This window comes from Apteryx rowi, unplaced genomic scaffold (genome assembly GCF_003343035.1).
Source record: "Apteryx rowi isolate R43461 unplaced genomic scaffold, aptRow1 scaffold_12, whole genome shotgun sequence".
In the NCBI taxonomy this organism is placed as follows: Eukaryota; Metazoa; Chordata; class Aves; order Apterygiformes; family Apterygidae; genus Apteryx; species Apteryx rowi.
In genome coordinates, this window is record NW_020447419.1 from 6,560,838 (window position 1) to 6,588,636 (window position 27,799).

A 27,799-nucleotide genomic window follows, 5' to 3' on the forward strand; every position below is an offset into this window, starting at 1 on the left:
CATATGACCCGTTGCAAAATTATTTCTTAAAAGCAATGCTGGATAAGCCTCAGAAATCAAAATTCTATTTTAAAAAGATTAAAAGGCTTAAGTCCCAATTAAGGGCCTGTCCTACTTCTTGGGTAGTCACTGTTACCTGTGCAATAGGGCTATACTATTTCCTAAATACAGTTATTTTTCTTTTCTTTTTTTAAACACTTTAGGATGCAGAATTTTAAACAAATCCACAAACCTTTGTGAAAAACCATATGCAAGTAAAACAGTCTTATCTGCCAGAACTGATAAGCAACATCAAGTACAGTGACCATGGATTACAGTGACTGCAGTCTGCATCACCACTGTTTACTCTCACTGATCATATTTAGCACTCAAGTTGAAGACACTTATCAGTGTTTCAGCAGCCGTCCTTTGGGATCTGCAGCTCATGGTTTCTAGGATGAGGAGATCAGCAGTTCAAGTCAGAATCCAGAATGCTTATTTCCATACCTGCTCAAAAGAGGTGGTAGTAGATAATGCATGATCTATCCAGGACTGAAAAGCTTAGAACTTCCTTCCTTTCCTCCACACAATATTTCTGGGTCATGCACATTGAGCTCTCAGCCCTATTTTCTCTAAAGCAGTTTCACTCAGGAAGAAAAACAAACAACCTTACAGCACTTCAGAAATTTAAAAACAGAATAAAATAGAAGTTCTGGTTAATCTGATATTGAAATCAATACACATAACACTGGACGAGGAAGAGGGACAAAGACATGTTTCTTCATGATTAAACTCCAGTGYGCTGCCCTGGAGTTTAGAATCTGGCTTAGAATGGACATTGGCTTATAATAATAAGCCACTAAAAAGTGCTAAATAAGACACACACACACACACACAAAAAAATCACATTCCCTTGTTACCAAAGCAATAAGCACAAGGAGGAAAAGGTGGCCATGCAAAAATAATCTCTTTGCATCTCAACTCTACTGGTTACTTATTAAGCAACTGACGTTCGTACAAATTTTCTGATTGGGGTAAATTATACAGGACAGTTCCTGAGCAGCATATACATAATTTATCTGAGACTTTTGAGGAAGCGACTGCATTAATAGTTCAGAGGAAACTGAACTCGTATGTCTGTAATGATTTGTGTTTGAGAATACATTCACAGTAAAGCGCTAAAGGCACCAACAGCCAAGTCTATCTCATTACGGATAACTTAACACCTTTGCTGCCTGCTGAAAGACTTAACCTTACTTTTCTTGCAAAATGCAGATGAACTGGAAGTCTCACTACTCCCAGGTGATCCAGAGCTCTGCACAGTAAAATATCACTAACTGCAATCAGTGCAACCACAGAAGGATCCACAACACCTAAGATAACAGGTGGCTGCAGCAGGGTAGCACACTCCTGATACACTGTTTCAGAACACCATACCTCCAGCCTGGTCAATTATAGCAGTTAAAGCCAGTGTAATATTCCTGAGAAAATGAAAAGGAAGCTCATATTCTTGCCATTGGTAGCTGTGCATTAAGTGAGCATCCTATAAATTTCATTAGGGATTCAATGTGTCAGTTTACACCAAAAAATGAGCAAGCCACATGCTAAGAGCTGGTCAGTAAGCTATATTCAACAGAAAAGCACCAGCCGCACTGGCTGAAAAGTTACCCAGTGTTATCCATCTAAAGACACTCTGCCATTTTGTTTAGTAAGAGTCTACCATGATAACTAGAAAAAAAATTTTTTTTCATCTTAATGAACTGAGTATATAAGTTCTGAATTCTTTATAGAACAAACTACAACAGAACATTTACACATTTAGAAAAGTTTCTTTTACTGATTATTCATTTAAAACAATAAACAGTCTTAGGAATACCCCTGATATAGGTTAGAAAGCCAACAAATAAGTTAAGACAGAGGCATAAAATCTCCATAAAACTGTTTTTATTGTTTATCAATGGAGACTGCATATGAAAAGAGGATCTATGGAGAGCTTAACAAAAGGAACTGCGCAAAAAATGCCAGCAATCCTCTTAAGTAGCAGAGACACTGCAATATCCTGTTCCAGGGCAGAAAATACCTGTCAAATCCATCTCCTTGACCTCTTCCAATACAGGGAAGTTATAGTTTTCAGCAAAAGGCTAAAGAAATTATTTCAAGAAATACTACTCTGAAGCAGCTGTCCAAGGGGCTGTTTCCCKCAGCTCCTCATCAGTCTTCATCCTCATCTTTCATTTTCTTCTTTTTTTTCTTCTTTTTCTCTGCATTCTGGAAACAAACGTTGCTATGAGCAAACCATAACGGCAAAAAAGCAACATGTAGCTAGGCAACGCAGCTCATACTCAGAGCAGCACAACAGCTGCCATACTCAGCAAAGCACAACTCAAGAGATTTTCCCTTCTCCTACTGCTAATACCACTTGATGCTTACAGCAGGGTGGGAGGGCCAGTGGGGCAGGGGAAGCTGTGCTGTCCGTCACACAGCTGGCAGCTCAGCACAGTAGTCAGTCTGCATCAGGCTGCATAGCTGCCCCAAGCAAAGAAAACTAAATCCCATCTAAAGGACTAACAGGATTTCAAAACTGAGCAACCAGTTCTGTTTGGCTGCACCCACTCTGCTAATGCTAGACATCAAATGATGCTTCAGCAGTTCAACAAGTACAGCTTCTGCTCCACAGCAGTCCTGAACACTAGAGATTTCTGTGGTTCAGCACCAAAGGATGCCCTGTCCAGTTTTCTAGAAAAGAGGTAGAAAGAGGGAAGACTAAAGCTGGGAGTGGGCAGAAAGTAGAGGAAACACTCCTGGTGCTTGGAGGCATTACAGTCACAAATTTCCCAGACCTTGTTTTGTAATGCCAATCTTCTTGGACATTACAGTGACGGATATGATGAAATAAAGTTGCTAAATAGTCAAACAATCTTCACATACCATGAGTTATATAGATAAGAATATGCTTTTCCCCCTCACTCCCAATGTTTTGGAAAGAATCCATTCCCAGAAAGGATCAGGTAGCTGTGCAATTCTGTCTCTCACCTCAACTGTAGGGCTGGTGGGTGGTTCCTCGGTCAGTGCTCCCTCATCTTCAGTTTGCTTTTTCTTCTCCTTTTTCTTTTTCTTCTTTTTGACAGGTTCACCCTCTTCTACACTTGTCTCTTCTGTACCACAGAAGGAAGGAAAACAAAAGGCAGGCTGTTAGCTATTGAAGTATACTACAAGGAAAAAAAAAAAAAAAAAAAGTGCGATATCTGTGCTTTCTACAAGATGTAAGAGGATGCAATGAGAATAGTAAGAAACAATGCAAAATACAGAATACCACGCTGCTTTCTTTACATCTCTCCACACTACCCTCTTTATATTGGCTCCACTTCATCTCCCTTAATTGCATGACTACTCCCTGCTCTTATCAAAACATACAACTACCTAAGACACAAGTGGCAACGTTCAGACAGCACTATTCACATCTCCTGGCACAAACAGCACTCCTATATGCTGCTCCCGAAGTTTAAAACAAGCTTGCATGTTTTGATTTGTCTGCCAGATTATCTCCAAGTACCCTTCCTGAGAACAGACTGTCCATAGCTCAGCAAATATTTTCACCAGCATCTCAAGAGCAGTGGAAGGACTCTAAAACCCACATCAGAAATGCACTCAGCTGGCAGGTCGATATTCATAACCAATTCCCACATCCTGATGTTGGAAGTCTGCTAAGAAGAGCCAATCAGCAATCTTCCTTTAACAGTTTAGACTAGCAAATGCAAAGAATCAATGCTGTGCTAGCATACAACATTTAATGCAGGCGCAGAAACTCTGTCCTGTCTTGGAAGACAGGGATTGAACTATCTGTATAAGGCAAGAGGATTGTTAACCCATGGAAAGATTTACTAATGTTCTTTCAAATTTGTGTTTCAGAATAATTTGTCAACAGGAGGCATATCTAATCACAGTGGTAGAGGTACTATGATTTACCACTCATTTTCTAGAATACATACCATATAGTTTTAGGAATCTCTAGGTAAAGAAACAAAGCAAAAATCATTACCCAGCTGACAGCTTATGTAGTAGTCAGGCTGTTACTGGCATCTACCCAAGTTAAATTTATTTGCATAACTGAGCCAGCGTCGGACACCAAGTTTCTCAGCATGCAGTACTCATGAGTAAGTTAATGACGTAGCAACCACAGTCCTTCAATAGCCACAAAACTGAGATGCTGAAATCAGTGGTGTTTGTGGTGAGTACAGATGCTACCAGAAGTGTGACTCAAGAAGAAATAATCTTCTCAGAGTACTCCCAAAAAACAGAACCAGCTTCATTTGGAAAGTACACTCACTTATCATTTACAGAAAGAACAGAAACAAAACCAGTGCAATTACAGAAACCCCAAAACATGCAGCTTCCTAACATCTTGATTGCTCTGTCACAAGTTTAGTTCCTCAGGGCAGCAAAAGGATTCTGTGATTCAAAAATATGTTTCAATCTTTGCCTCTAACATAATCTTCAGACAAAAGTTCGTCTTCAGGGTAGAGAATTTCTGGATATGTCTACAGCAAAATAGAGCCAGGCAGCACATGCAGTTTTTTGACACTAAAAAATGCCAGAGGCAAAATAGCAAAGGATTCCAGATGAATGAACTGGTATGTATAATTTTAAGTGGATTCTGCCACACACGTCGTTCACACTGAACAGCGTGCAAGCAAAAGGTTCCAAAACATGTGCAAATATAAATATCAGCCTCCTCACTTCTATGTATATGATGTAGATAAATAAAGGTGGCTGAAAAATAAGCATATACTGCATTAAAGCCATCCAACACAACAGGAGCATACGTATCACATTTGCTATGCTACGTGTTTTCACTTATCTGGATTACTAAGTAAAAAGAAGCTTATGCATTTTCAAGCAAAATGCTGGGTGGTACCTTGGGAAAATAACTTCTTGTTATTACTCTATGTGTCATCATGTCTGACACACCAGGCAGTGGAACCTGTCACGATTTACAACAACAGATAGCGTACTGCGCATTCATAGGCACTGACACTTCTCACAGCTGGCAGCAGATGCCTTCGTGAAGATTTAAGCTGCCGCTTTCTAGCAAAGCTCATCACAAGCCTTCGTGCATTTTTACCTCGGCAGAATGAGGATGAAGGCTCCAGGGGTGCTGTTCTTCTCCTACCAGAACCAGCGCTTCCGAGTCACTCACGCCCAGTGGGGCTTCTCTGTGCTACACAGCAGTTGACCAGAAAGCCAACAGCTCTTACTATCACAAGTAGGCACAGTAAGCAGCATCCGGAAGAGCAGTTCGACTGATGCCCCTGCACCGCGCTGGATTGCTAGCTGCAGTTCCATTCACCCATTTTCCACCAGTCTTCTCTAAGCTTTTACAAACTCCAGTGTGCCCTCTCCTCCCCACGTGCCGTTCCTCAAAGCGCACCGAATCAAGTCAAACAGTCTATCACTAAACACACCACATCATCACGTCCCTGTCATTTAAAGCTTTAGGTCTTGCAGGGTTCACTCCATTAATTTAAGATGACACTCCTCTTTTCAAGACAGACCTTTTCAAGTGACTAGCTAATATTATACCCTGATGCTTAAACGCAAAGCGAGTGCTTCACTGGGGGCACTGGCTAGGCCTGTCAGCAGTAATGCTGGGAAGCGTTCTGTCTAGCCACATGTAACTCCAGCGACTTTAGCCCCCGCCTCAAAATCAGTCGTGTCCAACCTCCAATACCAATTAAAACAGGTTTTGTATTAAAAGGTAATTCCTTAAGTGGACTAAAATTTATTTCATGCACTATCCTTCCTTTCAGGTTTTTTTTTTTAGGTGTGAAAGATAACTGTTTGGAATTCATGCACCCATCACTCTTTGCTTCCCCATCAGTTCCTATCTAAAGTACTGCCAGATGTGCAGCCTAAGCAAGGAGACACAAAACATGATACCTCCTCTTGCAGTAACATTTAGGTTTCAGGCAAGCACCATTTAAAAAAATTGTTTCCCTTTACTACAAATACTATAGGAATAGTTTGACAGATCACTTTTCTGTGGCAGTGCCAGCTTCCCAGTTCTTTCCTGCCCCTAACCTTCCTTCCCCTTGTGCTGCAAACTGGATCAAAATTGATCTGGCTGATTTTTTTCCCCCCTGCTGGACTGCTTTTCTGCAAACCCCATTTGCCAGGCAGCTGCATAAACAGCAGAGGGGAGGAGAGGGCAGAGACTTCTTATGCAATACTATGGCTGGACGTGTAGTCTCCAACAAGGGAAAAGCCTAATAGGAAGAATAGAGCCAAGAACAGCAGAACTGAAACACTTGTGCATATTCAAGTGGGACATGCAGCATAAATCTTAATGCTGGGACCTCCTCTGTGGTATGGCCCTCACTTCCTACGTACTGTGGAACTTGTGCAACCACTTCTCGGACCACCACTACTGCAGCATGCTGTGTAGACGGACCAACTCTACTTGGAAAAGAGCAAGGTCAGGGAAATCCATGTATTTTGCTGGGTGAGCGAACAAGAATTTGCAAACATAACTGCGGTAATATTTTAAAGGGTACAGGAGTACAGGCTGAAGGGATGAGATCTGCATACAGGTGATATGAGGTAAATAAGTTCTCTGGAACTGCTTCTTCCTTAGTCTGAAGGATCTGGCACACATGAGGGCCTTGGCTCTAATATCCAAGTATTCCCAATAAAACAACCCACTCTACTTGCAGAGCTGGGGAAAAACAGGAGCTACAAACCATACATCTGAAGGATGCCCTTCCTTTTTAGGAAGGAGGACAACACATCTGAAATCCCACTTCAGGTTCTGGGAAATGTTTAAAAAAAAAAACAACACCCAAAAATGCCCCCCCCCAAACAACAACAAAAAAACACAACCAAAAAAACCCCCACAGCACAGAGGATTTTAGCAGCTTAATAGCATTCTGCACACTGTCTAATGCTCAGATAATTCTCTGTAGCTCAAGGATAACTGCTAAGCTCCACCCATCCCCTAAGCTAAGAGATATCAATACTCAGTAAAGCAAAGGGAGCAGATGCAGAAGCAGGCTTTCTATATAAAATCATGAACAATTAAATAACATACGTATGAATAGAAATATCTATCCTCATACTGAACAGACCAGGCTGGAAATGATTCAAAATTTCACGTGCAAGGACTTCACGCTTGTGAGATGTCAGCACTTAGTTTGACAATGGCAGGGAAGGCCATGGGAACAATTCTGAGACTGTACGAGAAGTTAGTTCAAAAGATTATCAAGAACAGTAGCAGTGAGAACACCCACGTGCTCCAAAAAGCAACTGGGTAAGTTCAAGCCTACAGAGCATTCACATGTCCTTGTTCCACTATGATAAGTACGAGGGAATAAGCTGGGGCCCAGATCTTCACAGTATAAAGGATTCTCCCTCCAGTATAGCTTTAATTCTCAAGGTTCCTTGCAAGTTGCTTGGTCCATGCGCACAGACACCACGAACCAACCAACCAGCACCTGGAAAGATCACCTCAGCATAAGGTGAGTGTGAAGAGATACAGAACCAGCATAACTACTCTGATATCATGTCTATAGCACAACAAGCACAGAGAAGGGCAGTAGTGAAAAGCTCTGACAGCCCTTGCCTACAGGCACAAGTAGTTGACAGAACTGGGAGTAGTTCACACCCAGACATGGCTCAGGTCCCGCAAAAAATGGCTTAAAGCCCTCTTTTCTTTCTTTTCTTTTTTCCTCCCAAGTTACACATAGGGTAGTCCACTACCGTAGCTAGTATTAAGCCAGCCATTTAGAGGTGCTGGAAGTGCACACAGGAGGGAAAAGAGGGAGCAAGTTTCTTAAAATGAACTTTAATGTAAATGCAGACTGTTTCGAAGTCACAGTCCAAAACCTTTGTTCACACAGTAACTCATTAGAGAAGGAACAAATGAACTGTGAGCACAGTTCAGTTTTCTCTCTCCAAAGCACAGCAGTTAAACACAAAAATAAGCATCACGTAAATTGACTGAAATTTCCAAGTGTTGTTTCATCTCAAATTCTGTTTTTCAATGTTTATGTGCTAAAACATTTGAAAAAACATTTTTACACAAAATAAAATTCCATTTTTTCAAAAAGGAGCTATTTTGCTTCAAGATACTGAGGCCCACTAAAGATCAAGCTACTGTGCAAGAAGTTCTGCAAGACAAATACGAGCTGGGCTTTTTTTTTTTTTTTTCTTCAATTTTCTTCTATGACTACAAACATTTGAAAACAGGTATTTAAAATAATTGACTGAAGTCTAGTGTCAGTCCATAAAGGACTTTTTTCTTTTTTAAATACATTATGCGATACCCAAGGAGAATAACCAGCTATTGTGGCTGGCCGTCAGTGTTAAATCCCCCTGCACAATGCACACAGCAACATGCCAGCAGCACAGATGCAGCAACCAACCTTTAATCTCTCTTTTGACCTTCTTTGCTTTCACAGCAACCCCTGCCTCCTGTTCTTCCACCTCTTGAATTTTGCGTTTCTTTGAAGCAACAGGAAGCGTAGAGTCACCAGATGGGTCATATATTTTTACTTCGCTGTAATGAAGGAAACAAATCAGTTTTAGTTACAGAAAGAAGAGCTAGCCCTACAGGTAAGATGCTGCAGTTGAACATTCACTTTCCAACACAATCTCCCAAGAATATTCTCAAATCAATTTGGCACCTAGTGTTTACTGGTTGCCAGGTCCTTTCTCTAACACATGAGGGTCCATCAGTAGTCTTGACTACAGGACTCACCCCATGAAGCATGACTGTCTGATCCAGACAGAAGGTACCAGTTCAAATGAGAATTTGGTTCCAATTTATATCAGTTCAAGGCTGTACAGAGCACATATTACTCATCATGTTGATCTCTCCACAACTGAAAGCCTTTCCATCACAGCTGTATGGTCACATGCACACGGCTCCCCACAATTTGGGAAGTCTGTATAATTGTACCCTATGGGTAATATACACAGGGTGAGAAGTAGCTTTAACTCTTGCTTTTTCTACATTGCCTCTCCACTATTATGTTCACAGGGTGCAAGTCACAAGCCAGGGTAATGCTACAGCCCACCTCGATGCTCCCCTGTACCGCATGCACCACTGACTTTATGGTACAGCTGAATACCTAATCTGTGTCTGAAACTGCCTCTTCCTGGATATTGCGCACTCCTTTGCTCAGTTCCAGACTTTTCTRCAGCCTGCAGAGTACCAGCCACCTCAAAAACTCAGGGCTCTTCTGTCCAGACTTTTCAGGGGCATTTGAAGGTTTGCTTCATCTAATAGCAATAAAGCAATTTTTTCCGGACTTGTTCAGAACAGAATTCCTACTGAATGAAAAAGGAGTTTTACAACAGTAACCCAGTAACCCCAAACTACTGCTCCCCCACCCTCCAACACATTTTGAGCATCCAAACTTCCAAACTAAAATCAGACTCTAAAGTAGCTACCTGGCACAGAAGATTACAAGCATCTCAGAGTAGTGATTAGGCTGGGAAGCATGTGATAATGCTAACAGCACCATCAATTCCTCCTTTAAGGATCAGGAATTATTCTTATGGGTATGAATACCGCATAACACTTTGAAGAAACTGATTAGAGAGCCTTCTGCAACTGGTGAACTCTTTCTAGGGTTTCTAACTGAAGCAGAGTGCACTGGCTTACTTGTTGTTGTCAAAATACCGCTAAGAAATAAAAATAACAAATTATCAAATAAGTATGCCAAAGATGGGTAAAGCTCACTCTCTTTTTTTTTTTTTTTTTTTTGAGAACATACTGCAACACTTGGCTTGGACCTCATCTCTACAAACTACCTTATAACTAACTTTAGAAATATTACCTTAATGCAGCTAATCCATACAGGATCCATAGTTTCATACTAGACTAAGACATTCTTGCCAAACTGCTTAAAACACCAGTTTAGCCCTTCAAAAAAAATCTCCATAAAGCAGTAGTATTGCAACTTTGCATTAGAAGGACTATTTGACAGGGACTGAATCAGTTTACAGGCACTAGACTCTCCCAACAGAGCACTGTTACATTTCAGGAACACAATCCACTCCTGAAAGAAAAGTTCAGAAATACTGATTTTTACCATTTATGTACAAGATGGGCATTTTACATCTTCCCCTTTCAGACAGCCAGACTAAGCCAAACAGCCAGAAGTTATCTTCAGCATCCCTCCCCCAAGCCTGGACATGTTTGCAGAGCATGTCTAACAGTAGAAACATGTCCTGGCGGGACATCATGACTCCCTATTTCAGGAGATCAAAAACCTACAAGTATATTGTCTCCTCCTCAAGCTACTGCCTCCTTAAACTCACTGCTGCTTCATTTACTGACACACTTGTCTTTTTAAAAGCTTTCCAATTCTAGACACTGCTCCAGAAATCACAGCCTTCACGACACTTCGAGGTGTTTAGCACATGGAAACTTAAGTTACAGCCAGGCTTAAAGATGTCAGGAAACTGCAGATGGGTACAGCAATGCTAATTTTCCTGACAAAACTAGCACCTTGCCCTACTTCTGCTGAGCACTTGCCCTCTCTACACCAAAAGTTCACAAAAATAAGCAGGCCAAGTTAAGCAAGAAGTCTGTAAGCAAATTAAGCGAAAAGCCCAGGCCACACAGCTCAGATTAATAATAAACTGTTCCAATCCTCCTCCTTCCTCTCTCTCCAGTCTGTAATTTTCTCTGTATTTAGATGTTGAGACTCCTCAGCTGCAATTTAGAGTATCACTTCCAGTACCAGAAACTGCTCTAACCGTGTCCTGTCAGAGTACAGGGCATATTTATTGCATAAGATACTGTGCTATTGTGTACAGGATCTAACAAAGGGGATGAAGCTTTGCTCAAAACAACAATGGAACGGGTTTGGGTTTTTTTCTTTTTTTTTTTTAAGAATAAGACTAAGTAGGTTTCTTGGGCAGCTTCAATCATGTTGGAGAAATTCATTCAAATTCTGATTTTCTGAAATTTAATTTATTCAGGCTTGCATTAAATAAAGCTGCTACATACTAACTCCCCAAACTATTCAACTTTTTGCGCTAATGCTGATAACATCTAAACATACTCGTTATCTGATGATACCAGTAATTTACTATTAGAAAACCAGGACTGTTTCTCCAGTTCACTGGCTTTGCCACAACTCTAAATTGCAAGAAAATGGAAATTCCCATTAACAACGGGACTTGTCATCAGTGTTTAAAAGCACAGAAAATGCTTTCTGGATCTTAAGTCAATTCAGCTCACAACCAAAAAGCCTCTCAGTAATAAAAATAAGGAGAGTTATACCCAGCCAAGCTGAAAGGAAAAACTATTCACCTCTTGTTTTGATATTTGTCTGCCCTGGCCAAGGCTTTTCCAGTGCCACTTATTCTTCTTATCTAAAACAAAAATTTAGAAGTGAAAAACAAGTTACTCATAATGAAAACAATTCACAACCCAAATTCCACGGCCCTTGAAAGGAAATAAAAATGGAAAGATAGGCACATTTTATTGGTCAGGCTCTGCATAACTGTACAAGTCTTACACTTGTACACTTGGGAGTAAAATAGTGACAGGGAGGTAACTGGAGTGAGAAAGGCATGTGCTTTTTTAATGCTGCTCTTCAAGAAGTTAATGCAATTAAAGGGCATCTAGCACTGGATCAAACATACCACAACCACATGACAGGGAGCATCATACCTCTAAATTAACAATGCCAGCTCAAATTTGTGCACACTTTCTTTTCTGCAAAGGCAGCTGCATGTCTGGGCAGGTATCACCCTAGAGCTGGCATACAGACAACCTAAAAACCGCAATACAGGCTCAAAACTTGAGCTGTTTGTGTTTTGGCAATAATGAACATGGCTCCCTGCCTTTGTTTCCATGGGAAGTGCCATCTCCTAAGAAATGCTCAAGGAGGAGTAGGCAGGTTTTTCTGGATTTTTCTTTTTTGTAGCAGTGATGCCAGTACTACAGCATTAGCATCAGATCTAGCTTGGAAGGCTGCAGCCAACAATAGCTTACAAGACCACACTCCGCAGGCGTGCCACCTAAAGAGGAAGATGAGCCCTATGTTCTCCAGCAGGCTGCGCCAATGGCAACAGATGGAACAGCAGGTATGGAGAAGCAACACACACAGTGCTTGGTGACAGGAGTGCAATGCAGCACTCTTCACCTCCTGTGCTGACAACAACTTCTTCCTTTGGCTCCTGAGAAAGCTCCTGAAGACTAAGCMTGGCCAACATTCAGACTTTGGGGAACCACAGTGGAAAACAAGAGGGGGGAAAAAAACAAACAAACAAAAACACCAAAGGAGCTCTCTTCTAAGGAGGAAAGGAAGCTACAAAGTAACAAGCATACCTCTACAGTTAATACAATAGAGATTTAGTGGAATGTAAGGGTATGACTCGCTCAGAATCAAGATTTTTCAGTATAATGTAAATGAAGACATGCATGTAGACATGAAAAACTGGCACAGAGAAGGATGCAACTGCCTTAGAATCCCACTTTCCAGCTGAGGTTGGGAGAAAGTACAGAATCACAGTGACAGCAGATCACACAGTCAAGTGTGGGGACAAGACTTGGAGAGCAGCGCATCAGAAAATCACACCATAAACACAGGAAGTACAGAATTCAAACTTCTTTTCAACAATATCTGCTTCATGCAGCCATCTACTAGACTTACCCCTCTCTCTTCCAAATGCCTCAGTCTTGTCTCTACTTTTAACCTGTTCTCAGCTCCCATTTCAGCACTGGTATCCTCTCCAAGAGCATCATAACGAATAGTCAAGGCAGTTTTAGCTGCCAGCATTCGAGATATCTGGAAAAGACAAAAAGAACATTAAGTGCTAAGACTAAACATAAGGTGATGATTCACTCTAATCTGGAAACCATGCCCACAAACAGAAGAACAAAGTAACCACTTACTAGTAGTACGGAGTCCAAAAATACAATTAGTACATCATTTCTTCAGCACTGAGATACTGTTAACATAACACCATGTTTTCTTGATAAATAGCTAGAGGTAAACATCTGAACCTACCAAATTATTTATACCTCCTCCACTCCACCCCAAACTTTAGACCAGGTCAACTGGAGGTGCAATTCCTAGCTGAATAGCTCTCTCTACAATTCAAATATACAGTTGCATTATAAAAGCCTAAACGCTGCAGAAGTGAACCACCAAAGTTAAGGCCTTTAGCACACAATAAGACTGATTTCCAAGGAAGACTAAAGCCTGCAACAGCTTAGTTCACTAACACATAGAAGAGAGTAGTAACATATCCCTTGAGAAAGCCAGCATTACACCATAATTCAGCACGAATGCATCTGTTATTCCCAGATGTATTGAAGGGACAATCTCATTTCCTTTTTCCTGAAGGAATGAATGACATCCAAAGATTTGTGGGACAGTGGCAGTTTCTGCATTACCACAAAGGAAAACAGTAAAGCAAGCAATGGAAAGAGCCTCATTGTGAGGCTCAAGGTATCTCATTACCAGATATTCATGCTCTGGAAAAAGCCAAGCTGGTAAGACAAACAATTCTGCAACTCACCTTTCCTTTATTTTTTGCAGTAGTTTGTCCCACTAGGGAAGCATGATAGATAAGGCCAAATTTAGGCGTATCTCGCTTAGTCTTCAGTGCTCTGAAGAGTGCCTTCTCAGCACCCAATATCTGAACTGTTGAAGCTGGATGTTTAGCCAGATTCAGGAGGGAACCTAGAAGGAGGTGACACGGTGACATTAATTTATTAGTGAAGCAGCTAGAAAAGCAGGAGACTAGATTCGTAAAGCACCCAAAAGTAGGAAACACAGAGCCTTCTTATATGAACTGCTTTGTGTTCGTTTCATGAAGGATAGTAAGCCATTTCAATCTTTCATGCTTAAACCAACTCTGTATCTTGGTTTGATTTCAGCATCAGGAAAGAAGGCTAATTCAATAATATACACTCCACTGGAATAATGCCTACTCCTGACAAAGTCAGACAGCAAGAATGTGACACAGAACTGAGTATAGACACTGAAATAAGGCTATTGCCTTGAGTCAGTCTGACCATAAAAGCCTACTGCCAGCTTTCCAGCACTGTACCCCAGAGGTACTGAACTATCAGCAGTGGGCTCAGTAAATGTCTCAGAAGAGGTAGTGACTAAAGTTGCCCTCATGTTCTGAAAAGAATTCAGGCCAACTGAGAACTAAATCATCACAGACTACTACTGTGCTCATGCTGGTATTCTCAGATTCCTCAAAAACCACCCTCCTCCCTTTTACCATGAGGTGTCCATCAGGGCCTTGCATAATGCTTTTGGCTGACCAGCTCCTCAGGGGAAACCTCTGATGAGGACACCTAAGCTTCCTGTGTGACCCACCTGCATGAGCAATGAGCCTTGCTCCAACCAGTTCACCCACCATGACAGTGAGATTAGGAGCAATGGCCATCATTCTGTTCTTCAGGTAGTCATACAGCTGTGTCCGATACTCTGAGATTTCAATCACCTGGCACAGACACAAAGTTTGGTTACAGGAATCAATATTAGTTGACCGACAAATATAAGAGCCAAATGTATTGAAACGAGAAAGTGCTGAGGATTCCAAACAAGGAGACTAACAAAGTGCAAAAAGCACAGATGGCCAAGAGCCAGTTATTTGAAGCTTTATACAGGGCACCTTCCCAGAGCAGAGCTCCATCCATGAAGTATATGGGACCTGTATTGCTCATTCCCTTATGCAATTTATTTTCTCAGCAAAGCTCCTGATAAGAGAGCTGACAGCATGCCAAAGACAGCGAAGCAGAACAAAAATACTCAGTAAGGACATTTTCTTTAGGACAAAACCCTGGAACATTCAGTTTTCACATAAATCTTTGCCACCATTCTCTTGAAATGGAATAAATGCTCTTTACTTGTTCCATACAAATACACACAATTAGAAYGCACATAGAAAAGCGGCCCGGTCTAGACTGAGAACAGGAACTCTCTACTCCTAATCCTGCCACTCCCTGGCAAAGTCACAAAGGGATCCAACTGGCACCACTGAAGCAAGGGGGAGTTCACATACAACCTAGATGAAAGCAGGACAGAGCTCCTAATTCTCTTTGGGCCTCAGTGCTCCACTTTTAACCCAGGGGTTATCAGCTAGCTTCAAAACTACCAGGTGAGAGGTATTATAGTAAAAAAAACTTTGTGTAGACACTAACAGTCTAAGATGGCTCAGATGAGGTAGTGACTATGCACCCTCATGTTTGTACATCAGGTGAGCAACATTATAGGAATCATCACTGCCATCAAAAGTGTTAGAAAGGCCCTGGGAAAACCACTCCTTGGCAGAACAGGATATGATATGATTAACCAACATAGAGTTCCTAATGCTGTCCATCCACATGTACATGCCTGGTCACAGAGATGAATTATGTTGTTTATGTCTTCTTCTGATACTTCCGTGCCCATGGAAATCTCTGCGGCAGCCTTCACATCCTCTTCTATCTCCTCTGATAGGATGTCAGCAACATCAGAGGAGGCAAAATTTCTTCTGTCTCCTGTAGGGGACAAACAAAAGCATGTGTGTTGAGGCAAGATGAACAAGTGAAAAAATAACAGAAACAGCCAAAGGAAAAGGTCCAAAATAACAGCAGTGGATCAAGTCTACCATCTTCTTTTTCAAATTCCCAAAACATATGTCAATATTATTTCTTACTTTCATATTTATACTATCTAGGAATGGTTAGAAAGATAACATTTGAAACAAACACACMCCCCCTTATTCTGTAACACCGTATACTTTTTTTTTTTTTAAATAAACATAAGATTACAAAGGAAGAATTCCAGGAAGTGAGCAGTCATTTACCACTAGCTAAACCAATGTAATTCTTAATTCCCACCCCCCCCCCCCAATTTCAGTTGGAAAAAGTTTCCTTAAAACTACTAGGTTCTCTGAACTGCAAATTTAATCATTAAAAAAGAAGTAGTACATGCCTAAGAGTAAAGAATTGAGTGTCCAAAGCAGTAAAGCCACCATTCTTTCTGYTCCAGTGAACAAATATAGCAGCTGTGGTCTCAGAACACCCACAAGCAGTCTGCAAGTCTCTTTACATCATTTTTTGGCAGCTAATTTCCAAACCGGTCTGCTGACTGATTCTAAGAAGATATGCTGGTGGTCCATGAAGAACTGGTTGAGTCATATGGTGTTAGCTTTCTATTAAGTTTCCAAATGGTAAATCACATCAACATACAGATTCAAGCATATACTGCTTTTCTGCTGGCCCTATTTACATTGCTGCTGATGGCAGGATTGTATAGCTGATCATGACTAGCTGGATGATGAAGGTCTACAAATCAGTGTCATAATGTACTGCATACTAACAAGCAAAATTATCCAGGCTTATGCCTCTTTATTACTCACCAACTTTCCGCACACATTTACAATATGTTAGGTTATCTGTGATGATTTTGCCCAGTTCAGGGAAGTGCCAACCGTACCATTCCCTACAGCGCATGATATAGTTATTCAGTTCTTTATCCAGGTCATCAAGAAGAGCTAAAAGAAAGAAGAATGGACTTTTTTTTTTTTTTTTTTTAGTTTGAAAAAGGAAAACTCTCAAATCAACAAATTTAAACACTGTAAAGGGATAAAACCAAAATGTTTTTCCCCATAAAGATTCCTTGGAATAAAACAAGCTGCAGGACATTTGAAAGGCTTTACTTTTCAGAGAACTGCATAATTACAGGCAAAGTAAGTATAGAAACATTAGAATTCCCATGAGTGAGGCCTGAGGGTTTTATCACTGGGACTGTCTGGGACAAGAAGCTCCTTTACCAGCTGTAAAACACATTCACCCAGAAAGATAAGAGCAACTAGCGTGCTTCTTCCTCTCAGCCAGCCATTCAAGGCGCTACACACAAGTGACTGATGTAAGATTAGCCATCTAATACGCTTCAAGAAAAAAGGCTGTAATGTTGACAAACTGATTTTCTGTTACATTATTTTAGAAGACTGTATTTAGTCCTTTAGTTGCCTTTATAATATAAATACATCTAACAGAAATGCAACAGACTCTCCATTTACCAGATATGACTGATAACTGGATTTATAACACGAGAAGAACACCCACAGCATACATTGCTACAGAACCCCGAGGCTAAAATGTTTCTCTAATGCAATACTAATATTCCCATCTGTTGTCTCAGTGGTAGTGACGAAGAAACTGAATTAAATCATTATTTTCAGCTTAACCATGTTTCATCATTGACAACAGAGTCTGGGAATTAATATTCCAAACAGGATTCCTCACTACTGCTTCACAGCAAGCACGCTGATTACGATGTAGATGTCTTCAAGGAAAAATGAGGAACTGGCTTTCCTATTTGTGTTTGCAAGTTAAGTCTCTGCAAGAGACTGACATTAGGAAAGCAATGGCGTGGAATGCAGCATTATACACTGCAGTGGTTCTCGCGTGTCTAACACAAGACTCTTCCCACAACTCACCCCACACAGGCTATCGCTACAACCAAAGTGCAGAAAATCCTGTTCCATGGGGCACAGACACCCTCCCAACACTACTCAGAAGTGACGCATGCTGGGAATTGAAGTCCTCAGAGGACTGAACTCATAATAATGGCCTGTACTTCAACCGATCTCTAGACAAAGAAAATCGACCTTAGTTTACCGTATCACCTTAGTAACGTTATTGATTGTGGAAAGCCCTATTAAGAAAAAATGCCTTAGGACCGGCTGAATGTAACTGCCCAGTTTACTGAAAGACGCTAAGAGGAAATCTTGACAGCAATACTTTTCCATAACTGATGCAAGGAAGTCAGCTATCCTAAGCTGAAGCCATTAAGGATTTTAATTCTAAGTATACTTACAGATTGCCTGGACAATCATGGTATCTACTTTGTCTGGGCTGAATTTCAACTTGTACCGGGAAAGGCTGAGGAGACAGAAATATAGTTTTATCAGCATCCTGACATCCCACTGCATAGCACACCCCCCTGTTCCTATTTTGCATGAATATCCCTATCCCTATATTCACTCACGCTAGCTCATTTTTATGCTACTGACAGCTCTCAGCTGTGGCCAGTGGAGAAACCCTGCTGCCACGTTTTCACAGCAGCTGTGACGCATGCACACACCCCATGACCAGGGTGAAAGGGAAATCTAAGGCTACCTGCACCATACGCTCCAGAGACAACATGAACACTGTGGCAGGAAATATACTGTTGGTTCCTTTCTGCATGGTTCCCCACAAAAAATATTTGTTAACAGCATTTCCAGTTCTGCAGTGGTTGGAGCTGATCCACAAAACAGTACATACCCAGCAGCAAATACCAGCAATGCTAATATGAAGCACTAGCAGAAACTTCCTCAAACAGATTCTCACTGGTTGAGAAAGACCATTATCATCTGGCTTTCAATCTACGTTTAAAGTCTCTCAGTACACATCTACAGTATGCCACAACAAAACACACTGATATCAATGAGGACTTGCACCTTCAAAGCCCTTTGTCAATATTAATCCCCATTTTCTAGACATTGTAACAGCAACAAAAGTCTATTTTTAAGGAATTATCTAAGACAGAAAAGTTCTCGAACTTGCTAGTGGCTACAGAACAAAATCATGTCAGAACCTGGATGAAAAGTTACTCGTGAATGAATGCCTGACCCAGTGCAGATCTAACAACTTTGTTTTAACTACTGCTCTGCTAAACCTAATGAGGCCGTGGTGTCAAGGAAGGAAAACAATTCTGCCTTTAATATTTACATAATGTATTATGAGGGAACCTCAGAGTTGTGACCAATCACCAGACCTAAAGCCATCTTCACCACAGTTCTCAGAAGCAATGGAGTTAGTTTTAAAAGATCCATTTAACTGCAACAGAGACATATTCAACCAAATGCTAAAGTACATAATATGCATAGGAAAGCTATCCACGTTCCCTTTGGGAAAGCTGAAGCCTTTCCCTAAAGGGTGGGTGAAACTGGAAAACCTCTTCCTTTATAAAACAAGACTTCAGATACAAATGTGTCTTGACTTATATGCAGAATGAGTAYGAGACCTGATCACATCATAAGAGACACTTCAAGCAGCAGAGCACGACCAAAGACACAGAAGTGGGGAAGAGACAGGGTGCAATAGAGCTGTGCTACTGGCAACCCACCTGTGTGCCAGACCCAGACACATAGCTGCCATCTCTCGGGAAGGGAGGCCTGTGATAAGCCCTTCAATCTGTGAACGAATTCCTCTCATCAGCTCTGTAACCATTGGGCTGTGTATACAACTCAAATTCAGCTTATCCTGCAGGATGGAAAGCAATGGTCCAAGTCAAGCACAACAATGACATTCCTTTAAAATCCTTCTTCCAGTGGTGTTATTATACCTGGCTTTCCTACTGCAATCCTATGGTCACTCAACTGGTTCAGCCTTCTTTGACACTCAAGGCAGTGACATCCTCAGTCCCCCACACTAACAGCCCCACAGTTTGAAGAGGAGATTTATAATTAAGGCTCTATCTGCTATGCAGACATCGGAGCTGAAGACTCAAGACTTTGCAGTTTACTAGCAATAGCTTGGCAGCATAGAGAAAAATTAAAAAGGTAAAAAGTTTGGGGTTTGGCAGCATCCCACGTCAATCTGCTAAGGCACCGTGAGGCGGTGGTCAGAATAAAAATCTTCGGAACAGGCAACAGAGATGGAATTTGACACCTAGGAGAAAGCAGTCCATCTCTACTGTACTTCTTCCTCCCCCAGCAGGCAAGAAGTGGAGGATGTGCACAACTGCTTGTGGACCAACTGGGGGGTGGGCGGGGGGAAGGAGATCACACATTCCCAACAACACAGCAACAAGCTGTCACCCTGCTTTTGCTACAGCCATTGGTGAAGAATAAGCATGCCTGCCTAGCTTTTTTCTTTTTGTACAGGGTCATTTGGGAAATTAACTTAGGCATCTCCTGGGTTTCCAGCCAAGACTTGAGAGATAAGCCAGGCAAGTCTGAATAGCTCAGTTCACTTTTACCATATCATCCGTTTGTGTACTCAACATGACATCTTCCCAGCCTACATGCAGTCCATGTCTGATCATAAGGATTAGTTATCTTCACACCACAAACATAGCATTAGCAGTATATTGCACTGCTAATAAGACCTCTGGAACCTGTTTATTAGATTTCAGCAACAGAAGACAAAAGGAAGAATGGCAAAGTCAGTTATCACCTTTATGACACCTCCAAGTTTGGCATCTGCTACGGCCAACTGTTCATGGGCATCTTTTGCCACTATCTTCTTGAGAATCTTCTTCAAGTTCTTGCTGAGCTTGCCTTCCACAAGAGCTGTGGATGCTGCAGAAAACAAAAAGAATAAAGATACACTTTATTTTCCCTCCTAAACCCAGTAACACCAGGACTCCTCACCTGTTATTTTTTATTTCAACTGCCTACAATAGCTCTAGTCTGAGTTGCAACACTACTACACCATGCAGTGGCTTAAACCAAAATAGGAAAAAAACAAATTACACACTTGCCCCTTTGGAGCTCTAATTCAAAACCATTCTCCCAATTCCCTTCTCTTCCTCCATGTGGCTTCAGCTCTATTTCTGTCAATTTTGTTTAAGGAACTCTACGATGTCATGTGCTTTAGATGTATGCTTAACATTTCAGCAAGCATTGGAACATTTATTGTATGATTTAATTACCCAACCATCTTTTAGGTACCTTAATCAGCAACCACTATATCCTAAATTAAGTAACAGCTTATTTGCATCCCCTCGCGATGACAGTGCATTGTCCAAAGTTCAAAAAAACATGAAGCCAAGCACACTGACTGGGGGGTCAGACATGGACACTTTTAATATATATTGTGTAGACTGAAGGAATTTTAAAAAGACATCTCCGTTCTCAAGCTCTCACAGAGCTGTAAAAGCTTTACAATTCCACACAATATATATTTTAAGACACTTATACAACTCTCTACAGGTCAGCTCTGTGCTCCACTGAACTTCTGCTTGATGCAACATCTTAAGCACAGCACACAGAGCAGAAGCCAGTTATTTGTGATTTCAAAAACCTTGATGAAATGCAAGGGTAAAATCTAAAGTGCTATGCTGAGTTTTCCTCTTATCCTTAATGAACATGTTATGAAGCTTTCAAGCTGGCCAGTAACTCCTAATCCACTTAAAACAGACACGTTGTTTTCCCTTCAAAACAAGTGTGGCAAAGGTAGCTTAAACAATCTTCTCCATTTCACAGATTAGTAAACTTGTGTGAAAGTAGTAGTGCTTTAAAAAAGCAAACAAAACAAGAAACCCAACATTTAACAATACATGATCTGAACCCAGCCCTAAGCAAAGGCAACATACTCCAAATAGAAAGCACAGGGAGAGAGGAACACAGAGCAGCTTCAGTCTCAGTTGTTTCAGCTGCACCTCACATATGATGGTTTCCTTAGCTTCCTTTAAAAAGCTATCCCTGCTACATCAGAATATCAAGATCCATTCTTTGGTCGTAAGCGTGACACATAACATCCGCCTCCTAACGTCATACAGCAACACATTCCACTCCAGCAGTAACAGTCGTGCCATTCCCGAACGATTAGCTAGCACTCTTATCACTTCTGTTCAAACTAGTCCACAGCCTCTAGCATTTAAGTGTTTAATTAGTACAAATTATTGAATATAAGGCTTTCCATTTTGTTTAAACTACTGAATTTCTTTAAAGTGCGATACAGGCATTTCTGAGGCTGCAAAAAGGCAGGCATAGTATGCATCCATAAAACAAGAACAGTTGTAATGTATGTACTCCCTGACTGTACTCCAGTCTGTTGTCTGTCCGTAGCGACGAAATGTTGGCTCAAATCATTTATATTCAGCTCCAGCAAGAATCCATCACTGACAACAGAGCTTGTACATTGGTCAAAAGCATCCATTCATTGCTCATTAGCGAGCTGTTTGGGCAATAAGGGTGGTAGGAAAACTAGACTTCATTAGGTCTCTACCATGCTCAGACTAGGTGGATGATCTCATAAAACAAACAAAAGCAGCTGCCTTTGAAGAATTTGCAATCTAAAAAACTAAACAAAGAAGATAAAGAGCAGGGACAGAGGTAAGTAATGAATGAACATGCAACAAGTTCTTTTTTGTAAAAATGGTGTTACCTTTCACTTACCAGCAAGTGCTTCAGTTGTGTCCTGAAACTTTTCAAAGTGTTTCAGCTTTACTCTACAGAAGAAAAATATGAATGTGTAAAGCAACACACATAAACTAGATGCTACCCTACTTTTTTTCTGCCTCTGCTATAATAGTTCCCATCAGGTCCCCACTTCTTCCTAAGATTGCAAGAGAGCAGAGATCAATATTCAGATCCTCAATAAAGAGGAAGCGCACCAAACCTGCTGATTAAGTTTGAGTCTGGTGTGGCTCTTCAGCTGTGACACACAAGCTTTATTAATAGAGAGTCCTAAAAACTCCCAGGAATTTTGATTTAATATTTCTAATTTGGACCAACACAATCAGAAAACCTGAGCCTCCCCTTTCTTTTTGTAGTTCATATTTAAAGATAGATATTGTCCATCCAAATTTCAATGCTGAACCCTGATTAAATAGGTGTCACTGCTGACTGATTGATGATAGTATTCCCCACACATCTTCAAAATGGAACCTTCTGCCTCCGGAATGCACAGTCCTGCACAGCCCAGATTTAACATGCTTTTTAACCAAATGTATCTTTAAAGACTTTAAAACTGAACTGATTCATTGCCCATGAATTCTCAACTCTTCCCCTGTAATTAGATGTTAGAATAGAAGTTCTGGTTAAGCTTAAAGCAAAGAACTAGTAAACAGAAAATTCTGCCATGCTCAAACTACTGATCAGAGCCAATAATCTTATGGACAGTGTTTCACCACACTGTCAGCTCCCTAGGCCTAGTTTCCTTCTCCCCCTCACATAATCTCCGGTGTTGATATCTAGAGTAACAGTTAAGAAGCTATCTCAGTCCAGTAAATTCCTTGTCAGGGACAGGCATTTGACTAATCCAATTCTGATTAACCACTGCTCTTTGTAAGTCAAGTATCTACAGAGGAAGCAAGGTCACAGATAAAGCTGAATGCTTGAGTTAAGCACTTGCACAGCCCAACAGAAGCTCCAGGCTTATACCGATGCCTCTTTAGAAACACATGAAAGATAGGAATTAACTTGATCAGAGTGGAGATCCATTAGAGACACATCCTATCTAGCATGCGGCCAGGATGATATTTCTAAAACAGGATTAACAACACTGCAAACGGGCAGATGTGGGATATTCCGTCCTCTACCCTAAGCATTTTTACAGGGCAGGACAAATCCAAATTACAAGGCATAGCCTGTTAAGAGGTATCTGTTGTAACTAAATCTGGTTAGAAGTTTTCCCCAAAAGCTACCCTAGACTCAGACTTGGAAGGACTCCACCATAGTCTCCAGCTACAGGACAATTTGCTAGCAAATCAGGCTTGGCTGGTAGACACTAAAACCCCCCTACAGCTACTCAGTGACACTAACAGTCACTGCTGGCATGGGCAACAAAACTAACTCCCAATTCAGAGTAACTCGCATACTATTAGTTTCAGCTGGATTAAACATTCTTTTTTATTTTAAGACTTCCTGCGAACACAAAAACCTGTCATTCAGCCAGTGCCAGCATTACAAGCTTGGATATTCTTGTCAAAGCATCCAAATCTCCTTAAAATATTGTTCAACTTTTTGCTTCAGTGGCATGTGGTAATGATTTCTGCAGTTTAATTACGCTGCGAGAAAAAAAAAAGCGCTATTTCCTTTCATCCATTTTGACATTCTATTTTAAGTTTCTTTGAATATTTCATTTCACATTATCCTTGTTCACAGCTTTTAATTTTACAATACTGGGAGAGAAAAAAAAAACAAAAAAACAACAAAAAAACCCAATACTTCTCCTGGACCTCAGATGTGCATAAATATACATGCAGTCATGTTCTTCTAAAAGCCAGGCTGCTACCCCACATAAAGCTGCTTACATTTTATTTGCTTTTTCAGGGGTTTCAAATTCTTTCCATAAACTGTCAACTTCTTGGAGCTTCTTCTCATTCAGAACCTGCAGACAAGAAACCAGAAATAACCTATAGTTAAAACACTTTTCAAAAGCTTTCAACCCAGCATTCATCAGAGAAGGTCCGAAACAGATTTGTAGCATATCCAGGCACCAGAAGTTAACACTGATAGCAAGCAAATTCAGTTTTGGTGAACCTCAGTTTCAATGTTCTCCCTCAGCAGCTTTATCCTACTAATATGCAACTATATTTAAAGCATTTTACTTTCAACTGAATTACAGAAGTTGCTCAATAAAGGCTGGGTCCTTCTGAACCTGCACAYTAAAGCAAAACCCTCTCCTTGTTTATCAAAACTGGACTTGCTCCACCTCCTACAGGACTCATTCACAACCCCAGTGACCCAAAACCAAACTCACCACTACTTTGGGAAAATACCAGAAAGTCTGGGACACCTAACAGGAAGCAGTGATCCTACAACAAGTTATTAATCTGAGCTAACCCACAGAACAAAGAGGACATTTCTATAAAGAAGACTATTCACCACAGCTCAGTAATCAACTGAGCCAAGAATTACCAAAGAGGCAGCAATGGCTTAATCCTGTCTCTGTACAAAGGGGATCCCCTCTCAGTTTTTAAACTGCAGAAGATTAACACCATCGACTCTCCGTGCATTTCACAAAATGCAGAGTGTACTGTGAATTCCTAGAAGAGTGCTCAGGGGAACAGCTCCACGGTCAAGATTCTTACATTCTACGTCACTCAAAAATGTTGATGCCTTTGTCCCCACAACTAAATCCAAAGCAACTACAGTTTGACTCAGTGCAGTACTGAAAACATCCCAGGGATTATGAGATTTTGCTTCCTTGCAGATTTTTAAACCCAGGTCAGTGGAGGATGTCTTTTTCAAATTGAATTAGTAGCTGAGCAAATAGACACAGTAACTCATTTCCCACAGGACTCTGAGGCACAGAAAAGGCTTGGGACACTTCTTCCTTTTCTCAGTGTATTGATTCTTTGTTTCAATTCATCCTTCTTATCCTGAGGCAGACAGAACTTTCAGTCTCCATAAACAGACACTGGCACAGAGAGAAATAGAGACACACAAGTCACCAAATGGAGGTTGTTGTTATGTATAAGTTATGGTTGCCTATGGATATTTTGTGTCCTAAAGGATAGCAAGATTCATCGGAAAAAATCTTCCAAGATCTGGAATGCATTTATGCTGTTTGCCCTTACTATCTGAACTCTGCTTGTTCCTCTTTAGTGGGAGCAACACCTGCAAGGGAGYACCTGAGAGCTCCCCAGCTTGCAGGGAAGGCTAGCTCTCAATCAGCAGAGGGTTAAGGCAGAGCACAGCACTGCTGAAAAGGGGAGTGGGTGTCCATGACTGCTTCCCAAAGTTCAGAAGCCCAAATTCTGCCCAATCCTCAAATTATTAAAAAAAAGCACCAATGACCATCTTTAAAGGCTACCAAAAAAAAAAAAGAAAAAGAAAAAACCCTCTAAATTCTACAGAGAATACTTTGCTCTGGAATGAATAAACAAGTGCAACAACCATACAGATTTGCAGCTGAASTGCTACTGTGCCATGCAATTGAGAGCTCTCCCTACCCRGCAGATACACATCTCCACTTCTGGCCTGGGCAGCTGCAAACTGAACCAGGACAGAAAACAATAGCTTGCCTCAAACCACAAGATTTACTAAAATACTACTTATGCTCACTTCCAGCAAACAGCTTCCCCCCCCCCTCACAATCCAACCCAGACACCATTTTCAGTCCACTCTTCCCCACACTGTAGGTGTTTAGAAGTCCACATTTAAAGACTGCTTCTTGCTGCCTGGTGCCCTCTAGCTGTTTTGCACACACATCACAGCCAGACTCCAAATCCCAGCCACTGACACCAGCAAGAGTGCTGCAGCACTTCTGCAAAGAAACTTCTTCATTTCCCTTTATGCCCTTCCTCCTACCTTTACTTTATATCTACCTTGGCTTCAGGGATTCAAAGATGGGTTATCTTCAGCCTTTCCTGGTTCCTACAGAAGGTTAAAAGAGGGCTTGGCTCCCAGCACAAGAGGTTCAATCCGACCTGGAAATACTTTTTTTTCCGTTTTTTTAAACAAACTCAGAAGGTGCAGTATTTTAGCTAGTGTGAACATTCACTGATCAAAACCTCCAGGGAGACTGTGATATACTTTAGTTCCCCAGATGCAAGCAGGAATGAAAAAGGAAGCTATCTTCTCCCTGAGGGTTTGGTCTTGAAATCCTCGTTGCCTGAACTGCACAGCTGCACCCCAAAAAGGAGGAAAGGTTTTAGGGTAGACCGAGTAAGCACAGGGCACCAAGGATGTAGTTCTATAAGTTAGGGCAAAATAAACTAGCGCCTTGCTCTCTTTGCATCTGCACTGATGCTCACATAAGCCAAACCAGAAAAAGACTGTGCTAGGTTGAAGAAAAAAAAAAAAAAAAAAAAAAAAACGCTATCAAACTCCATGAACATGCTCATCATGAGACTGTACAAGCATCAACATGCAAGCAAGAGAAGACAGATGATGGGGGCACACAGCACTCTAGCAGCTCTAGTTAAGACTTGTTTAAACTATTGTAGAGCTACAAGGTCTGAATCAACACATTAGGAGATTGCCAGAGACTTGTGGTCTGCTCCTCCCAGCCCCATGCTCTCAGCTGAGCAAGAGAAGTCAGAGCACGCGCTGTACCTGCGGGCAGCTGACGGCAGCTCACCCTGCCCATGTGCTGAGTCAGAAACGCGCTCAGGCCAAGGCACCCAGCACATGTGCTTAGGAGCAAGGAGAGCATGAACATGCTGTATGGCTCCCGTGCACCCCCCCCCTTACAACTAGAAGGCTCTGTTGGGGTGTCAGCAAAACGGGCACAGTAGAAAAGGGGGAAAGCACTTAAGATGCCTTCCCCCATAACAGGACGTCTCCAGAGATCCCAAAGAGGGCACAAAGACAGGTACGTCCCCTCCCACCAAATCTGTTCTCGCAGGTGCACGATCCCTGACCGGACCTCGAGAAAGCTCTGCCTCCTCCCCCCAAGTGCCTTTAGGCTCTGCATTTCCAGGGCCCTACTCCAGCCGCAGCCATCTTTCCCCACGCTGTACCTCTCCCTCCGACCCGAGATCCTCTTTACAGCACTCACTTTTCCGCTTCCTATCATACCTCCCCCTTCTCCTACCGTACCTCATACGGAAACCAAACAAGGCTGGCACGTAAAATAACTTTTTGAGAAACCATTTCACTCGGGCGCATTCCTTCCCCGTTGGTATTTTCTCCATAAGCCAACCTCAGTGCCTACAGTTATGGTACCTCTGCCGCAACGCTCACAACAACTCCTTCAGGCTAACCGACCCTGCGGCGGAAACGCGCGAGGCAGCACTGCGCGGACGGCACGGCACGGCACCCCGCCCCTCCCCGAGCCCGGTCCCAATCCGCTTTTCTCCCTGCGCGGCCATCAGCCCAGCGCCACGGTTTAAGCCGAAAGCGTTGCGGAGGGAAGGGCCTGCCGGGCCCCGAGCCGGGCGAGCGCTTCCCGCCACGCCGCGGCCCCGGGGCTCGGCCGCCCCCGGGAGCGGAGCGGCCCGAGCCGCGGCGGCCGGGCCAGGCCCCCCCGGCGGGGCAACGCGCGGCACCGGGCGGCCCGCGGCCCCCAAAGCCCCCCGCGCCTCACCTTGAAGATGGCGTAGCCAGCAGCGGTCTCGAACAGCACCAACATGGCGGCGGCGGGGCCAACGGCCGCTCACGGCGGGGGGCGGCAAGGGGGGGGGGAGGCGCG

The 27,799-nt window shown here is 42.1% G+C and overlaps 1 protein-coding gene and 4 non-coding genes across 13 annotated transcripts; all 5 read right to left on the bottom strand.

The window, feature by feature from the left end:
- Window positions 1–1,906: 1,906 nt before the first annotated feature.
- NOP58 (NOP58 ribonucleoprotein) lies at window positions 1,907–27,799 on the bottom strand. 9 transcript variants are annotated; one of them, XM_026089154.1, is made up of 15 exons: window positions 27,695–27,799; window positions 23,973–24,049; window positions 22,114–22,166; window positions 20,168–20,292; window positions 19,116–19,252; window positions 17,823–17,887; window positions 16,360–16,494; window positions 15,351–15,496; window positions 14,331–14,457; window positions 13,519–13,682; window positions 12,648–12,782; window positions 11,300–11,361; window positions 8,397–8,530; window positions 3,013–3,134; window positions 1,907–2,247 (listed from the first exon to the last, which is right to left on the bottom strand). In XM_026089154.1, exons 1-15 carry the CDS (start codon window positions 27,737–27,739, stop codon window positions 2,191–2,193), a joined length of 1,584 nt encoding a protein of 527 aa, XP_025944939.1. In that variant the 5' UTR covers window positions 27,740–27,799; the 3' UTR covers window positions 1,907–2,190. The 9 variants fall into 9 exon arrangements, 8 of the variants coding, with proteins under 8 accessions (XP_025944939.1, XP_025944961.1, XP_025944970.1 ...); XR_003257346.1 differs by lacking the exons at window positions 1,907–2,247; window positions 3,013–3,134 and adding exons at window positions 9,105–9,306; window positions 9,816–10,037 and having other exon boundaries at window positions 8,442–8,530; XM_026089176.1 differs by lacking the exon at window positions 22,114–22,166 and having other exon boundaries at window positions 27,695–27,781.
- Window positions 14,090–14,175, bottom strand: LOC112977396. Its single transcript, XR_003257487.1, has one exon. It is a non-coding gene; the product is annotated as a small nucleolar RNA SNORD11 (small nucleolar RNA).
- On the bottom strand, window positions 15,164–15,247 carry LOC112977381. The gene has a single exon (XR_003257483.1). It is a non-coding gene; the product is annotated as a small nucleolar RNA SNORD11B (small nucleolar RNA).
- Window positions 17,129–17,216, bottom strand: LOC112977385. Its single transcript, XR_003257485.1, has one exon. It is a non-coding gene; the product is annotated as a small nucleolar RNA SNORD70 (small nucleolar RNA).
- LOC112977387 lies at window positions 21,763–21,850 on the bottom strand. The gene has a single exon (XR_003257486.1). It is a non-coding gene; the product is annotated as a small nucleolar RNA SNORD70 (small nucleolar RNA).